The sequence below is a fragment of the Epinephelus moara genome, chromosome 7 (genome assembly GCF_006386435.1).
Source record: "Epinephelus moara isolate mb chromosome 7, YSFRI_EMoa_1.0, whole genome shotgun sequence".
NCBI lineage: Eukaryota > Metazoa > Chordata > Actinopteri > Perciformes > Serranidae > Epinephelus > Epinephelus moara.
This window is the reverse complement of record NC_065512.1, coordinates 10,895,310-10,913,770: the sequence shown is the minus strand read 5'-3', so window position 1 is coordinate 10,913,770 and position 18,461 is coordinate 10,895,310. Positions and strand designations below refer to the sequence as shown.

The 18,461-nt window shown below is 42.8% G+C and overlaps 1 protein-coding gene across 1 annotated transcript in view; it reads right to left on the bottom strand.

Annotated features, from left to right (window-relative positions):
• The window catches only part of man1a2 (mannosidase, alpha, class 1A, member 2), a 217,131-nt gene that overhangs the window by 45,529 nt on the left and 153,141 nt on the right, over positions 1 to 18,461 (bottom strand). Inside the window, exons 7-9 of the mRNA XM_050048100.1 lie at positions 13,100 to 13,194; positions 7,612 to 7,735; positions 7,047 to 7,140 (exon numbers count right to left, since the gene is read on the bottom strand). Coding sequence (XP_049904057.1) covers positions 7,047 to 7,140; positions 7,612 to 7,735; positions 13,100 to 13,194 — 313 coding nt within the window. The remainder of the gene's footprint in view (positions 1 to 7,046; positions 7,141 to 7,611; positions 7,736 to 13,099; positions 13,195 to 18,461) is intronic.

Below are 18,461 nucleotides of genomic sequence, written 5' to 3'. Positions count from 1 at the left end.
GTGACGTACGTACGGACAACCCAAAAACATAATGCCTACAGCCATGGCTATCGCTGGCGTGGGGGCGTAAAACAGTTTTTGATGTTGTTTTGTCAGTTTAAAGACAATTTGAAGTCAAGTCATGTTTTTGGTCTGAACAAACACTGACAAGAACATCAACTATTGTTTTAATTATTTGTCCCTCTAATTATTAATCCATTTGTTTGGTTGATGTAGCTGTTGGTGAGATTTCTGTATTTTCTTCTGCTGGTAGTGTCGTGCCAAAACTTCACCCACTGCCCCAGGCCAACTTTTCCTCCCCAGAATGCACTGCAGAAAGTCACCCAGCTACTGGCATCCACAAACAACCTACAGTGGACAAGGGTACAGTGGTGGCATGATTGGTCATGATTACTTCACAGCTAAATAAATAAACTGTAATGAAAACAGAAGAAACCAAGTCTTCTAATCATCAGAGGCACCTTTGTGTTATCATTTGTTATTTTGTGAGGATTTATCAACATTCAAGGGCATTTTTGCTCCGAGCCCCTTTGGGCTTCACATTAATTACATTCCTCCCGGCTAACACCCTCCCTCCTTCTAACTGCACCATGCAGCCTCTCCATGCAGCGCTCAGGGGCCTCTGCAGCAGCTCAGGTTGGTTCTGGAGCAGCTATGGGCTTTAATTAAACCAGTGCTGCTTTGCTGTGATCAACTGGTGAAGGCAACAAAAGGGAATGGCAGCTAATTAATGTGTCCAGGCTTAAGACTGTGAGAGCACACGTACAGTAACATTTAAAGAGCTCACTAGATGTGTAAGATGATACGTGCACAGAGGCAGCGTTCAGACACACACTGATATGTGCACTCACTGTAGCCCCTTTAATACTGCCTGTTAAAGCCTCATTGCTCTGCCTGTATATAAAGTACGATTGCAGAATGGGGGGACAGAGTTGTCTCGCCTTTAAGCTGGCAGTGAAGGTATTAACAGCGTAAAATCGATGTCTGTGTAAAAAAAGTGGGTCCGCTCCATTTCAGTGCACCCGCGCACCGCTTCGTATGTAACGGCAAGGGCCGGGAAAACTGTTTAAACAGAGTGTAATCTGTCAGCCAGCAGCAGCAACAGCATAACTGCCAGATGACAAAACAAACAATGTCGGCCTACAGGGCAAAAGCCACACTGGCATTCTTAGTTGGCAAATAATTGCCTGCAAGGACAGTAATGATCACAATAGGATTTTATGTGTACCTGAACGACGTCTATCAGTTCTCTGTCTTATCAATCTCCCTTTACTTGTTTGTGTTTGTACGGGCCATGTGGTCATGGCAACATAAACTCTTCTCGTTCTCACCACTGAAATTTAGCACCAGATCCAACAAATCTACCATAACTGCTAAATGGTGTGCAGACTCCATCTACTTGCCGCAGGTGTATGCCGGTGTAGTAATGGTGCAGACCCAGTGCAAGCCGGCAGGACAGGAGGGATGTGAAGTTTTGATGATGTGTTACGTATGTGAACCACACTGAATGATTTAAAAAGCAGCTAGCAGCAGTTAGCAGCTAACTCAAAGAGGAAAAGTGACCCTATATGTCTGCAAATTGGGAAGACAATGAGGTTCAGGAGCTCCTTACCCTGTCAGCAGAAAACGAGATTAACTGCCATATAACAGGGACGGGAAGTGACTGTTGCTGCCTGATCTATATATGTCGCACTTCACTCTGACGTTGTTGTGCTAAGTCCCAGACACACCAAATCAACTTTAGAGAACTAGCGCTGACAAAAGCCCCCCGCTGCGTTGCCTTTTGTCACCTGTGTCTCGGCCAAAAAGTTGCACTTAAACACACCCCAAAGATTACAGCCAACGGCCAACCAGCATGTACGTTCTGCGCCTGCATGAGAGGAAATAATTCTCCAATAAGTTATTAATAACTTTCCGTTTCAAAAGGGAAACTGGAAGACCGTCGTGACGCTAGTTAGCACATTAACAACACAATCCAATATTGAAAGAACAATGCATATTTATTGTGGGCCAGTGGACAATAACACAAACCATCATGAAACATTTCAGTTGAGGAGCTCAGTGGCTAATGAAACAAGTTTGTTTTGGCCTCATTCCCTCTTGACTTTAGCTGTTTGTTTACTTTCCTCACTTCCGTTTCTCTTCTCATGTGCTGAGCTGAACTGCCAATCAGAGTGATTTCATTCACTGATGGACTCCGCCACCGACAACACAGGTTCAACATGCTGAATCAGCCCATCAGGGACTGACAAGGGGCAACAACGGCTGACCGTTGGCTTGGTGTGTCAGGGCCTTATACATCAGGTCTGTCATGTCTTTTTGTACTTCCGGAACGCCAGCATGCTGCTAAAATTACACTGTGGGGTGGCATCATGCCTGTAAAAAACAAAGGGTCTTCATTTGAGCCGTATCACTGGATATCTGTGTAAAAAGAGCTTATATTTGTATGACTCAAAGACATACACAAAGAAACACTCAGCCTGTGATACACACACACACACACACACACACACACACACACAGAAACAACATCAAACATCCGTCATCACCTGCCCAGTCATGCAGCTCGCCAGCTAACTATCCATCTGTTAATGTACTCATCCATCCATCAATCAATCCGCCCTCCCTCCATCTTCTGTCCATTTCCCCCCCCTGCTTTTGGCCCAAAGTCTGTGCACTTACAAGTACATCAGTCTGACTGCCAAGCCACATATCCATCCATTAATGAGACCCTCCTTTCATCCATCCATCCATGAGGGCTCTCCATTTGTTTTGTCGACAAGTAAAACAAATAAAACAATAGGTCTCATCTTGCTGGACCACAGAAGTTGTTTAAAAAATATTATATATAACATTGTACTATCTTCTTCCATCCTCTGTGCACAGTCTGTGTGTGTGAATTGCCTATTTCCTATTTACTTGTGTTGTGAAAATTGAATGGACCTAATGTGGCACACTCTTACGTGGTGACTCATTCCCCTGGACAAATAAAAACAAAACAACATATTCAATTTTAAACAGATTTCATCTTTTCATTTCCTTTCACTGAACAAAAGCACAATTTGAGCAGATAGTTACATCTAATCGACAGGCGCTCAGTTCTGCAGACAGAAAAAGGAATATTTTAATATCCACAATGTTATGATATTCTGTGGGAATATTAAGATAACAACCCACAAATCTTTACATATCTGTCATCCAGCATCTTAGTCGCTGTTAAACGCCTTCTCAGGTCCAAACCTCTCCCTACTGAAATGCTGTAAAGTAAACAAAAAGGAATACTTAATACTCCCCTGTGAGAGTTTGGATGATAAGTTGAAATATCCCCAAGTAACATTAGGGAGAAAAGTACAAACATTCAGAGTGCGACGTATGAAAGTAAGTGTAAAATATTCTGAATAAATGTTTGGAAGATGACTCAAAGGACTGATAGCACACTGAAAGTTCAGCAGCACTCTGAAGTCACAGCAGGCAGGAGAGAAAAATCTCCTAAATTTCAAGATTTCAAAGGTTTTATTTGTCACATGCTCACTGAATAAGTGCAATGAAATGCAGACTGGCACACAATAAGATGCAAGTTTTCCGGAAAGCGGCTCGGCTAAAAACAACAAGCCTTACCTTCTGGTGCAAGCCACATTTTGGCCTTTGCTGTGGCCCAAAAACTGACATTCATAGAAAAGATTGGGTTCATTTTGAGCCAGATCATCTGCAGATTAATTCCATACCAGATTCGTTATGATCCACTAAAGTTAGGCACAATAGAAGATGGAGAAGTCAACTGTTCTTGTTATCTTCGCCGCCATCTTGACTGTAAGGGAGCCGGAAGGGACAATTCCACCAGACACAGCTGCCACATGTTTGAACTGTCCATCCATCCATCCATCCATCCATCCATCCATCCATCCATCCATCAGGCCAAGCAAAGCAGCCCAGATGTCCCTCTCCCCAGCAACACTTTCCAGCTCCTCCTGGGGGACCCCAAGGTGTTCCCAGGCCAGACGAGATATGTAATTCCTCCAGTGTGTTCTGGGTCTGCCCCGGGGCCTCCTACTAGTGGGACGTGCCCAGAACACCTCTAACGGGTGGCGCCCAGGAGGCATCCTGATCAGATGCCCGAACCACATTAACTAGCCCCTTTTGACGCAGAGGAACAGCGGCTCTACTCCGAGCTCCCTCCAGATGTCCAACACACCTTACCCTATCTCTAAGGCTGAGCCCAGACAACCCCCCTTCGAGCTGTGCCCTGTTTTTTTTTCAGTCTGATGCACGGTGTTACATCACATGGGAAGCGTTTCAGACGTGAGTGTTTTGCGTACCCGATTTTGCAGACTTGCAGAATTTGGTAATTTGGACATTTTTCCTTGATATTTGTGCTTCTACCAAAAGTACCTAATTAGGCTGAGTAGTTAAATGTTTTCTTTTTTGTCCATTTTAGTTGTGTTTATTGTTGTTGTTGTTTCCTGCTTTGCTGTGCTGAAACCTACCGACAAAGTAAATGCCATTTAAAGTCAAGTTCTGAACGACATTGATCAAAGATTTGTGGCATCTTAGTCATTTAAAATAAATTTATCCTCATAATTGTACTTTAACTATATCTCATTTAACACTGACAGAATTCCGTGACGCACATGTAGCTGAAAAAGCTCCTACACTTTACTGGAAATGAGTGGACCCCATCTGCAGCTCTGCAACAGGTTAAGTCAACCCTTACACAACAGAACATTGTTGGACATGTGCAACAAAGAAGAGGAAGCCTTGGCCTTAGAAAGAGCAGACCATCATCGTACAAGGCAACTCCATCTCAAGGTCTTGTGGTTGAGGAGGTGCACTGGCAAGAGCAGGCAATGAGGTGCACAACAAGGACAGTGGATGAGATGAAAGGGAGTTGAGGGGAGAAAGTTCATCCTTTAGCTCTTTTAGGGAGGATGCTGTGGAGGAGGGCTATGAACACAAGGGCCTTATGTACGCTGAGCTGGCAGCCAACGTTGAGCAACGTGGCTGTAAAGCGAAGTTTTACCCAGTGGAAGTTGGCTGCAGAGGTTTAATGGGCAAGTCAACTACCAGGCTGCGTAAAGACATGGGAATTTGAGGCCAAGCCCAATGTCAGGCCATCAAAATCCTCACCAGTGCTGCCAAACAGACAAGCCAGTGGTTCTGGATTAAGAAGAGAAAAACCACTTGGACTCGACGGTAGCGGGAGTAAAAGCAGTGGGGGGCGAAACTGGGACACCAGATGTTGTGATGAGCCCTCTGGAGGTGTTGTGGGTCTATTATCCAAACACCAGCAAAGGACAGTCCCCACCTGATGGACCCAATGGGGCTTTTAATCCAATCTTAACCTAATGGGTCCCACTCGGAAACCCTCACATGACATTAGCACTCCCTCTCATAGTCTCAAGTATGTGCAACAACAAGGGATTGTTTCACCAAGCCCTAAACTGAACTCATACAGTGCCTGTTAGCAGAATTCAACCTGCTCTGTGCAACACACTGCGGACCCTCACAAATAGACATTATGCATATTTTTATAGCTTCTGGATGGTTCTGATACGAGCTGCGGCGTGCCTGCTGGGAATTACGAGAATTGTCTTAAGTGGTTGGGACGCGGCACTCTACTGAGCGCACTTTTCTAGTACATACTGCAATTACTGTCCATCACAAATGCACATTACTCTATTTCATATACATTATATTCCACTCCTATATATTCACGTCTGCACTATTTTATGTCTTGATTGTCATTTTTCAGCATTTTCTTTTAATACATACTTGCAGGCAAATTGTTAGAGGCAGCCTCAGATCTGAGATTTTCACTGCCAAGAACTGCTTCACTGTAATTTTTGTGTATATGACAATGAATAAATTGAAATATGCAAATGTACAAGGTGTTCAGTTCAAAGTACTGACAGACGACTGTACTGGACGAGGGCGAAGATAACTTTCAGCACATCAATCCACCTGCTACTTAGCAGGTCTATACCTGCTGTACATGTTGAAATGATGATGTGTTCAGAACAAGTGTCCTACCTTATTTTAAACTGTATTTTGACACATCCATTAGGTGTGACAACATAAATATTTAATGGGTTTTCACATGTTTGTTGAGGTTGTGTTTCTTATTCTGCCTCTCCTTTCAATCACTCAGTGTGACCACAATTAAACAGCCTGTTTGTTCGTCACCACGTGTCAAGTAGAGTGAAACACCAAATTATTGTAGGTGTAGCCACCAAACACATATGCGCTGCACCAGCTTTAATTATATACTTGCTGTAAATTACTTTAACCAGAGATGGCAGGTTTCAGGGCAGGAATGGTGTGTAACTTCACTTCCAACTTCACTCAGTGAGCTGTTAATTTCCCCGGGCAGACTGCCAAACTGTAATCAATATAGTGGGAATAATGTGTTCCTCCCTTCCATCTTCTTCTACTCACTTCAATTTGTTCTCATTAAAGACGATCCATCCTGCGTCGTCTCTTTTCTTCACTTTGTGTTGATTTCTCCTGTTTCACTTCATGTCATCTGGGTACATGATCATTTAAAGCTCACAAGAACATTTTGACACTTTTTCCACCTGGTTGCTCGTAGATCAATGATCCAGGAATTCAAATGTATTCTCAAATAAATATAAAACGCATCTACACAACACCTGAAAGGCCCAAGGCATCCCCATGTAATCCCCCCAGCATGTCATGAGTCTGCCCCGGGGCCTCCTACCAGTGGGACATGCCAGGAACACCTCTAACGGGAGGCGCGCAGGAGGCATCCTGATCAGATGGCCAAACCACTTCAACTGACGCCTTTTGACATGAAGGAGCAGCAGCTCTACTCTGAGCTCCCTCCGGATGTCCGAGCTCCTTACCCTATCTCTAAGGCTGAGCCCAGACACCCCACGGAGGAAACTCATTTCGGCCACTTGTATCCGCAACCTCATTCTTTCGGTCACTACCCAGAGCTCGTGACCATTGGTGAGGGTCAGTAAACTGAAAATTTCACCTTCCGGCTCAGTTTGATGACCATGTCAAAGTAAACCAAACGGTGTACTTACGTTGGCCCCAGCGACCCGTGCGAGGGTTCAGGTAGTTTGGGTAGAGCCCGTTGGGTCTGTCCATTTTGGCTAGCAGCTTCCGGATGTGCATCACCTTAAATCAACATCAGACATAAAAGGTTATAGAAACCAGAGCATATTTCTCTTGAAAAATGGTAAATCTTCCTCGTGTTTTTAATAACCTCCAACAAGGAGATTATGTTTACAGTTTGTTTTGATTGTCAGCAGGATTACAGAAAGCAGATGCAAATCACTGATTTTTCACTTTGGGCATTTGGCCTTGGCGAAGGTCTACGCTCTCCGAGTGCCCCTCTACTTTTGTACTGTGTCTTGCTCAATTAATTTAACCACTTCTTTTATTGTGCTGTTTACTTTTAGTATACAGAATATCACCTTTCTGTGTTTTGATGCAACTTTCTCTAATTTAAAGTACAAGACAGTGCACTTAGAGAGCACAGATCTCCGCCAAGGCCAGTGGTCCACTCTTCTATGGTATGCAAACAGGGACAATACAAAGCAGAGAGAAGATGCAGACATGCATACCCAATATGAAACCAATTATTACCTTCTGGTAGTAGGCAGGGTTTCCTGTCAGGTAGGTAAGGTGGACAAACTCCATGTGAAGAGTCCCAAACTCAGCCAGGATGCTGCTGCCTGCCGACGCCCAACCCCAGTTACGACCAACACCGCTGGAAGAGAAGGAGGAAGAGGAGAAGATGACGGTGAGGAGATCATAATAACAATAATAATACTAAAACCAAACCATAAATCATAAAATCAAGTAAGATACAACATATTAAAAGAGTTGCAGCAGCGTGAAGCCTAAAAGGAAAGATTTTCTGACCTGTATCAGGAAAGTCAGAGCTAGTTAAACGCTGAAGCGAACAGATATGTTGTTAGCTTTCTTTTAAAAAATATTTAGCGAGCTAGCTTCCCTGATATCTATAGGTAGTGTGTTCCATAGATTTGGGGTGTCACTGACAAAGGCTGCATCCCTGATTTTCTCCTGGCTGTTGCTACTGTAGGACCTCCAATAAACCAGCAGCAGATGATCGCAGTGCTCTTGGAGGCAAATAGTTAACAAGGGAGTCAGCAATGTAGCTCAGTCCCAGCCCATGTAGGGCTTTGTATACAAGGAGGAGAAGCTTAAAATCAATTCTACATGTAACAGGAAGTCATTTGCAGAGCAGCTCAGACTGGCCTGATGTGCTCTCTCCTCTTGGTTCTGGTTAACAGCCGAGCTGCAGAGTTTTGAATGAGCTTAAGTCTCTCAGTGGTGTTAATTGGAAGGCCTGTAAAAAGGGCGTTACAATAGTCGAGTCGGCTTGAAATAAAAGAATGAATCAATTTCTTGGCATCTCTAACATTTAGAAATGGTTGTACCTTAGCGATGTTTCTCAGGTGGAAATATGATGTTTTCGACACCTTGTTAATGTGGGACTTGAAGCTCAGATCTGAGTCAAGGATCACACCAAGGCTTGTAACCTCAAATTTAATCCAGGGAGCTAAATTTCCCAGATTCTTAAGCAGCATTTCTCTTTTTGTTTGAGATGAAAGTGGTGATGAGAGGGAGAAGGCAAGAGGAGAACAGAGTTGGTTGTGAAGGGTGAGAAACAGATGTGATGGAGAGCAAGACAATAAGGAGGAGAGAGGAAGGTGGACAAAGAAACAACAATTCTACAAACCCAATATAAAAAGAGTAATAAAGGCTGTAACTGTCCCATAGACAGATGATGGATGGATAAATAGATGACTTGTGTCAGGTTGTGAGATTTCTGCCTGTCAACACTCCTTTCCTAGCCTGAAATAGGGTCTTTCTGTGCTGAAATTAAATTAAAAAAAGCACCAACTACGAGCCTCTAGCATCTAAAACTGAGTAAATAGTGAAATGAAGAAGAAAGATCAAAAACAGGAATCTTGATAACTGCAATTTTAAGTCATCTGTGGTTTGATTTTCTAATAAATAATTTACAGAAAACTGAATCGCTGTAAATAATAATGTTTGAACAGGGATTTAAACATCACAGCAACTGTAATTCTCCCTAAATGTAAGACATTAAGATACTAGTGCACTTTTCCTGGCTGGACTCCTCATCTTTACAACACCATCAAACCAGAAAACATAACTTTCAGTCTAGTGAAACACACACACACTCAGTGTTGGTGTTGGACTGGCTGCAACAGGTTCAGCACCAGTTCAGTAGAACGTCTCGGTCACATTTACACGGGACCATATGTGGCGCAGGAGGCATCAGGAACTGGTTTAATATTAAATGAGTGCATGTAACATTAATGGGCTGCAACCTGTGTGTGAGGAGGAAGTGTCTGTCGTTGTCTGAACAAGCTAAAAAAGAGAGCGATATGTTGTATGGGTGTGTATTTAGACTAAATTTCTGTCCCTGCCATTATTCTTCTGGTATTTGTGTGTGTAGTTGCATTTTCTTGGGTGTTTTTGTTTGTTTGTCTTTTGGGAGACTGACAGGAAATCCCCACTCGAAGCCAGACGTGAGCAGAGTGTAAGCGTCCTGTCATCCAGTCCAAAAATGTCTCAGCCGTCTGTCAGCTGCAGCTCCTGGGGAGCTGAGTGGACGGCACTAACCTGCCTTCACTAAACTGACAGCAGAAATTTACTGACCCAAAATAGTTTCACGTCGGCTCTGTGGGAAGAAATCAGCCGTCGTTTCATGTATCGATTCATTGATTTTATTTCTCCACCCACCGCAGTGAGTGAGAGGAATAACTCACAGCTCACAGAAAGACGGAGAGCTTTGATCAATCAATGTAGATACAGTTAATAAGTTCACGACGGTATACACAGTGGAATATTTGTGGGATTTAAAGGGATACTTTGGAGAATTTTAACCAGCCTTGTATCATATCAATATGGGTAGAATGTGTGAATGAACTCTGGGGTAAACGTCCCTCCAGCTAACCAGCACCCAGATCTCCCTGCTCATCTACCAGGTGGATTTTCACCAACTCAAGGGCTGCTGCTTGGACTACAGATTGAAATGCTGCATTGTCGTGTGAAGAATTTTCGTAGTCGACCAATAGTCGAGTGATATGTTTTGGTGGTTTGAGTTGAAGGTGTGAGAAAGAATAGTATCAGTAACATTGTTGACACTGTGCTACATTACAGAGAAATACAAAACCGCACTAATGAACCTTCATTAATATAGGCCTATATTTTATCTACAAGTGCACGTCACACACTGAGCGAGCCGCCTGTTAATGACGCTGTGGGCTAATGGGCATGTAGCTACTTCCATGTTTCAGATGATACGTCATGTTTGTAGTCGACCAATGAAGATGAGTTTACATATCACCTTGGGTTCGTCCTTCACCTTCTCAAAATGATCCCACACTTTGGATTTCCTGCCCGACATGTTATTAACTAGCCTGTGGAATAACCGCAGGTAACAGCCCTCGAAATGAACCTGACTCCTGTCTGACTGCTGAGCGTGGACACTTCCTGTGTCTGTCCTTTCAAATTAAATCCCCACATGGTCCAGTCATATAGGTTTGATTTAATTTGACAAGGCGCAGCTCTAATAGAGTTTGCGACTAAGCGACCAATGAAATCTTGCTGACTAATGACCTTTCTGGTTGACTAACGTTTGGTCAACTATTGGGGGGCAGCCTTAGCTACATCAGGTTGCGTACCTCATGAGCAAATACCACAGTCCTTTTTCCTTTCTTTTCTCTGACCATGTAGCACCAATGTCAAAAGTATTTGTGTCTTTTTACTGTATAGACATCCTAGTTTTATGAAAAGACCATCAGTGAAATACTCATGCTCAAATAATCAGCTGTCTACACAAATAATGCTTCACTAAACGTGACAAAAAATCTGGGTTGTCTCCATGACACCTGTCTTCATGGATTTAATAAAATGGAGGCATATCTGGTCTGTGAGACGGGCGAGTTATGGATGTCTAAAACGCTTCTAAAAATGCCTTTAGTTTGGACTGGCCATAAGACAAAACTTAAAAGCGTCTGCTCTCTTACGAATATGTCTTAATAGAGGCACTCTTGTAAAACACACCTCTTCAACAATGCAATGCAAATACAGTAACAGGATGCTGATCACACACGGACACAGACATAAGTCAAGGTTCCCTGCAACAAAGTAGCCTACAGATTAATTTAGCAGCTTTATTTCATTTCATTGTTCCATTCAATGAATACGTTAATTGATAACACAGAGAGCAGCGAGGAATGGAGGGAGATAGAAAGTGCACACACAGTAACGCTATGGTAATGTTAGACTTGAGGCTGAGGCTACAACAGGAAACTTGGCCATTGTTACAAACCGCAGGTCAACAGGGTGACTACAGGTTTCTACAAGTTTAATTTAACACTCCTCTAACACTGTTTTTCTGCTTCTTATTAAATTGATTCAATGCTTCTCAGGTTGAAGTTGACTGAAGCGACGCTGGGAAAAACACAAGGGCACCAGATTATGTAATGACCAGTGATGAAAGTGAGAGCACAGTTTGTACACACCCACACAGTCCTGTGAAGAGGTCTAATCAGGCTACAAAAGTCCAAACACCTGTGTGGGCAGACTGAATTTAAAAAGACATCTGGAGATGAGTTGCTGCAGTATAGTAACATGAAGAATGTATCTGCGAGGGACTCTGCGTAACAGCCATTTATGAGGCAGATATACATTGTATTTACAATATACGGTATTTAAAGCATTTCAATACTTTTGCAAACATTATGATGCTAATACTTTTGTACTTTTACCCAAGTAAGCTTTTACAATGCAGAATGTTCACTTGAAACAGTATTTGTACACAGTGGTATCAGCATTTTCTCTCAAGTAAAAGATCTGAATACTTCCTCCACCACTGCACCTGAGTCAGGAGTTCCTCTCAGATCTACAAATACCCCTTTTTGACAGTTATGTGCTGGCTTGGTTTGGTTTGGTTTGGTTTGGTTTGGGCCGTCAGCCCAGCACTGCAGGGATGTGCGTCTCCATTACAACAGGGCTACCTACTTGAAGTTGTGTCTTTAACTGATGACAACTTGTCTTGAGAGATGACGTTTAAATTGGAGTGCTGCTCCGTGGCTAAAGTCCCCTGTTATTTTTGCTGCATGTGTTTTAGTTTACCTGTTGGAGGTGAGCTGTTTGCAGAGGTGCAGTAAGAGCCTGTTGTCTGTAGCTCTTCATCAACATCTCACTGTGGCTGTTTCTGATTTCACTTTCCTCCCTGCTGTATTATTAGTCTTGTCTTTATTGAAGAAAAGCCGCTAACAAAGTTCAGCTAATTCAGTAATAACACATTTAATTTCCTGTAGACTCTTCACAATAAAAGTCCCCCACTATTTTATTATGTAATACCTTTTATTGTGAAGCAGCAACATAAGGAAATGTTGAGTTTTCTAGCAGCAACTTCACACAACTTCTAATACGGTGGATAGTGAACATGAAACAGTAAAATAAAGCATATGTCTAAAGCTTGTTTGAAGTGGAACGAACAGGTACATTACTTTAGTCACTGTCACTGGCGCATGCCGCTGCCAGGGGAAGAATCTTGACAATTAAGCATTTTTACATTTTGGCCAAATTGCAGGTTTATAGCAGATGTAGTCAGCTATTAACCGCCTGTATCTGGTGAGTTAGACTACTGCTAGAGAGACAGGTATTTTCTCAGATGTTTGTAGACTTACAATCATCAGGTGGACACAAACATGACTCCATATGAATGATAATGTTTCTCTGAATCTGCTGGAGGTGTAAGTCTACAACTGCTTGCTAACAAGCTTGCCGTTTCAATATAAGATGCTGTAATGTCAGTGTTGTGTTCACAGTCTCCACTGCCCCAAAGTGACCAACAAATCTATTATTGTGGGTATAAAATTTACTAATATACAGTGAGACATTTTTTGTCTTTAGGAGGAAACAGTAAAGAAGAAAAAGGCTGAAACTGACAAAAACAATCTGCCCACCAAGTTGTTTAACTGTCAGTGAGGTTGAGTGGCACATCTCACTTTATATTCATCTCAGCTGCTGGATGAAGGGGGTGGATTTTAGTGTCACTGACCTCTTAAGGTTGACCATGGCCCAGGGGATTCCTGTGGGGGTGTTAAAGGCAGGAAGCAGCTTCTCTGCTAGCTGGACCGCCTTCATCTTAAATACCTGGAGAGAGAGGAGAAGAGAAAAGGAGACGGTTAACTTAAAGACTGGTTTACTTTCCTTTTAACGCATTCACCTGAAATATTCTGCAGTCCATCAACCCTCCCCTGATTAATATTCTTCTCACAGCCGACAGGTACAAGCATAAAACAACTGCCAACCACCAAAACAAATGTAGGATGAAGGCAAATAAGGCAGAGTGAGATGTCAGGAGACAAACGATTGCTAAATGATGGTCACAGAGTGTCAGAGCCGTGCAGATTTATGGAGGAGACTGGCAGACTAATATATGCAAAAACCTCCCTTCAAACTGTGCTGCAGTAATATGAAATGTTGCAGAATACCACCGAGATGTCTGGAAGAAAAGCTTGGAGGTCAAACCGCAGCGAGTGAGCAGAGCGAGATACCACAGTACACAGTCAGAGTTGGGTTTCTATTATCGTGACTGGTGTCTAATTTATACGGAGTGAAGGAGAGAAATGGACATGTGTTCGTTTTGAGATTACACAAGTTCCTGCACTCGTCTGACAGATGAAGGATCACAAAAATCTGCTGAGGCCCTTGTTCTTTCCTCAGCGTGCCAATCAAAGAGATAAAAGCAAACTAAGGTTATTCTGCTGCTCAACTCGCTGCACACAAGCATACGCTGAAATCTGAAAATGTGACTGTGGAAAATGTAAAACTGTTGAAGACAGACAACTCAGGACGAATAAACAACAGGAAAATGCAAACTATCTACCTGCTAATATTTCACATTAAAACTATTCATACCGGCAGCAATGCAAAAAGAGCTGCAAAGATTAATCAATCAGTTGTCAACTAATAAATCAATCGCTAAATAAATTCATCAGAGATTAATCTGTAAGAAAAAAGTCTTTATTTTCTTATTCTGGCTTCTTAAATGTGATTTTTGCCCCTAGTTTCTTTACTCCTCTATGACAGTAAACTGAATGTCTTAGGGTTGTGGAAATTTTAAAGACATTTTTCACCATTTGGTGACATTTTATGGACCAAAAACTGATGAATTAATCTAGAAAATAATCAACCGAGTAATCGAAAATGAAAATAATTGTTAGTTAATGCAAATTTCTGAGTCCTAGATGAAAATTTGCAATGGTTATTTGTTAAATAAAAGGCCAGCACAGATTTGTGGCAGCTCAATGAATCATCCAGTGGGACAATTGAGTTTCCTTTCAGCTAAATTCCCCAAGTGAATTTAAGTTTCAAATTAACATCCATCTATTTTCCTGTACCAACCGGTTTTCAGAATCTTTTATTCCCTTCTGCTATTCGTCTTTAAATTCTCTGTAAATTTTTGTTTTTCCTTACTTTTATGATAATTTGTCGACTGACTTTTATTAATTGATTCCTTTATTCCACTGAACTCCTTATTCTATTACTCATTTATTTCTGTCTACATGTTACTGTATGTTATGTTATAGTATGTTTGCAAGGCAAGCTGTTCAAACAAACTGCCCCTAGTGGGATTAATAAAGTTGTCTGAATCTGAATTATCTGTAACCGCTTTTCTTATTCAGGGTCAAGGGGAGGCTCAATGCATTTAGACATGTAGACATGATCAAGACGACCTGCTGAAGTTCAACCTGAGCATCAGAATGGAGAAGAAAGGTGATTTAAGTGACTCTGAACGTGGCATAGTTGTTGGTGCCAGACGGGCTGGTCTGTCAGAAATTGCTGATCTACTGTCACACACAACCATCTCTAGGGTTTACAGAGGATGGTCTGAGAAAGAGGAAATATCCAGTGAGCCAAAATGCCTTGTTGATGCCAGAGGTCAGAGGAGAATGGCCAGACTGGTTCAAGATTATAGAAAGGCAACAGTAACTCAAATAACCACTGCTTACAACCAAGGTCTGCAGAAGACCATCTCTGAACCAACAACACGTCCAACCTTGAAGCAGATGGGCTACAGCAGCAGAAGACCACACCAGGTGCCACTCCTGTCAGCTAACAACAGGAAACTGAGGTACAGTTCACACAGGCTCACCAAAACTGGACAACAGAAGATTGGAAAAACGTTGCCTGGTCTGATGAGTCTGGATTTCTGCTGCCACATTCAGATGGTAGGGTCAGAATTTGGTGTAAACAACATGAAAGCATGGATCCATCCTGCCTTGTATCAACGGTTCAGGCTGCTGCTGGTGGTGTAATGGTGTGGGGGAGATTTTCTTAGTACCAACTGAGCATGGTTTAAACACCACAGCCTACCTGAGTATTGTTGCTGACCGTGTACCTAACAAAGTGGCCACTGAGTGCAATTTTTACTGCCATTTTCATAAACAGAAAGCAGACATATATATATTTTCTATCTTGCTGCCATTTCTTTGCCTGAATGTACAATCTGTGTTACTCAGGCTGAGTTTTTATGTGAGACACCTGCAGAGCGAAATAAACCCACACAAATAGGATTTTTTACAAAGGTGTCACATTTATGTCCAAACAAAACATGAAATCTTATTTTAAAAATCTAATTATTCACAGCATGGCTTTCAAACCTCAGAAGTAAACATGACATTCACAGCAGGACGCGTTCTGTAAGAGCTGCTTTCTGCTTTTTGACAGCTGACGAGCACACAGCAGTCACACTGATGAAAATATGTATCCCATGAGCCAGGTCCCTGAAAAAAATATCTTAATCCCCAAGTGGCGCCGAGAGACAAAAATGGAGCTGACAAATAAATACAGCAAACTGACAACAAAAATTATAATTATAACTCAGAAGAGTGTTTACCAAATCATTATAGTGACATACCACTTGATGCTTCACCTTCTTCGCTTCAGTATTGTTACATTTCAAAATAAAACTGGGTGTCAATCTCGGCTGTGTTTTTGTTGAATAATGTGAAACATCTGCTGCACTTGTGATTTAGAAATGCAAAAATCCACAGTAAAAAGCAGGATGGAGTTTTTGACGATTTGATTCAAGGGGCCTGACTCGACTGCCGATCTCATGGTTGAATCATCACAGTTGCAGGAACATATGGTCATTTTGATTTAACTTTTATTTAACCAGAAAAAAACTCAAGATTAGGGGCTGATATTGGGTGAGAGGCAGGGTACACCCTGGACAGGTCACCAGACGATCACAGGGCTGACACATAGAGACAGACAACCATTCACACTCACATTCACACCTACGGACAATTTAGAGTCACCAATTAAAGCCTAGTTCACATTACACGATTTTCACTGTGATTTTGGCGATCTTGAGAGCCACCTTGGGTCGGAGGTGAGTCGGCAGATAGTCTGCCATGACGAGTCCTCATGTGTGAACAAGCCTACGAGCAAGTCGCCCCTCGTCTGTGACTGGGACTGGATATCTGGCATAGAAAACTGGAGAAGTCTGACACGACTGACAAAGAGCATCAGCCAAAGAGAGGCGGGATACGTTCCACGTCAGTACACAGGAGGACGGAAGAAATGTGAGGAGGACAAGCCGCAGGGTTGCCACTTGCCAGGTCCGCTTATTAGCTGCGACTTTGGGCTTGTTTCTTATGGAGTTACTTATTTGGGCTTGCTCTCTAAACGTCACCTTACTCTATATATATCCGTCTAATAAGTTATTTAAAAACGCATGATAGTTTGTCGGACAGCAATTGCTTCTTTTGGGCTTGTTTCCATAGCCCTGGGTGCTTGTTTCTCTCCCAAGATCTGGCAACACTGACAAACCGGCAAGCATCAACAACAATGGCGGCATCCACAGGATCACGGGGAGCGCGTTGTGTTTGGACCCAGGATAATAAAGAATATCCATGCCTTTACGATGTGTCGTCTCCAAGTTTGGTGACGTCACCGCGTTATCTGGAGTGCTGTCGGCGAGGGCTCAGTGGAGAAATCTTATGGTGTGCACACACAGGTCGTAACGCAGTTGGCGAGACTCCCGCTGACAGAAACACACGTCGCCAGGTATGAACACTCAAAAGATTACGATTGTCTCTGCGACGCAAAATCAGGGTGAAAATCGTGTAATGTGAACTAGACTTAACCTGCATGTCTTTGACTGTGGGAGGAAGCTGGAGTACCCAGAGAAAACCCACGCTGACATGGGGAGAACATGCAAACTCTGCACAGAGGGGCTCCCCTACCCCTTGTTCAAACCAGGAACCCTCTTGCTGTGAGGCGACAATGCTAACCACTGCAATATTAGTACTCTTTGACTGGTCATCAGTTACTTAACGCGCTGTCATCCGTCACTGCAACTTCTGACAGCCGTCAATTAGCTTTCAATCAGCTGTCGTCTGTTTGCAGCTCAGTCAATCTGACATATCGTCTGCTGTGCAGAGGATTGTGGGTCAGAATAGCCAGTGAAGCATGCTGGCTTAGATACTGCCAAGTCCGGCTGGATGTAGTAGAACATCCTGGTATTTTTGGCATACTGCATTTGACATACTTGGGACATACTAATTTTTTCCCGTGCACCGCGAGTGAGTCTAGCAAGAAACACACAAAGGATGTACTAGATATGATATAAATGATCTGATTATGATAAATAGGAAAATATGCACCCCATGCTCCCCAATATTTGTCAGTGGTATCTAAACAGAGCGAAGGAAGCATGGACACACACACGAGCAAACACAGACAGAGCTCGACGTGTGATTAGAAAAGTGCAGAGGAGGACTGTGGACAGCCAGGCGACTGCTGACGAGTGGCTGCATAAAGCTGACATATTTGGGTGCTTCAGCATCCAGTGTAAACATAGTGTTAATTGGGGACATCCCGTATCATACAGTATGTGAGCTTATTGAGGGATGATGGTATTTGTTTTTAGTTTTACTGCAGGATGTTCAAGAAAAGCTGACCCAAGTCTAAATACCAGACTGCCAGCAGACAGGTGAATCAAAGATGCCCTTCCACTTTACAAAACTGTCTGCATGCTTACCTTAAATTCTGATCCAGGTTGTCAGAAAACTAAAGAAAAACCACCGACAAGATATTCAAGTTCCACTTTTGCAATGTACATTTTACTTCTGAAGGACAGTTGTGGGATAAATGCACAAAGAGGGAGTTGTACAACTTGCAGACAGCAGCCAGGGAGAGCAGCGCCACAGAGAAAAGCACTTCAATACAGGGCCGACAGAGGCTGATTCATCAACACAATCTGTCAGGGCTGAGCAGTTTTATAGAGAGACCAGATCTATGGAAAATTCCTGCTGTCTCACAAAGTGAGAGGGAGCAATAACACATGGTGGTGTTTGCTGAATGCTTAAGCAGCCAGTGGGACATCTTACAGAGGAGTTGGAGGTCAA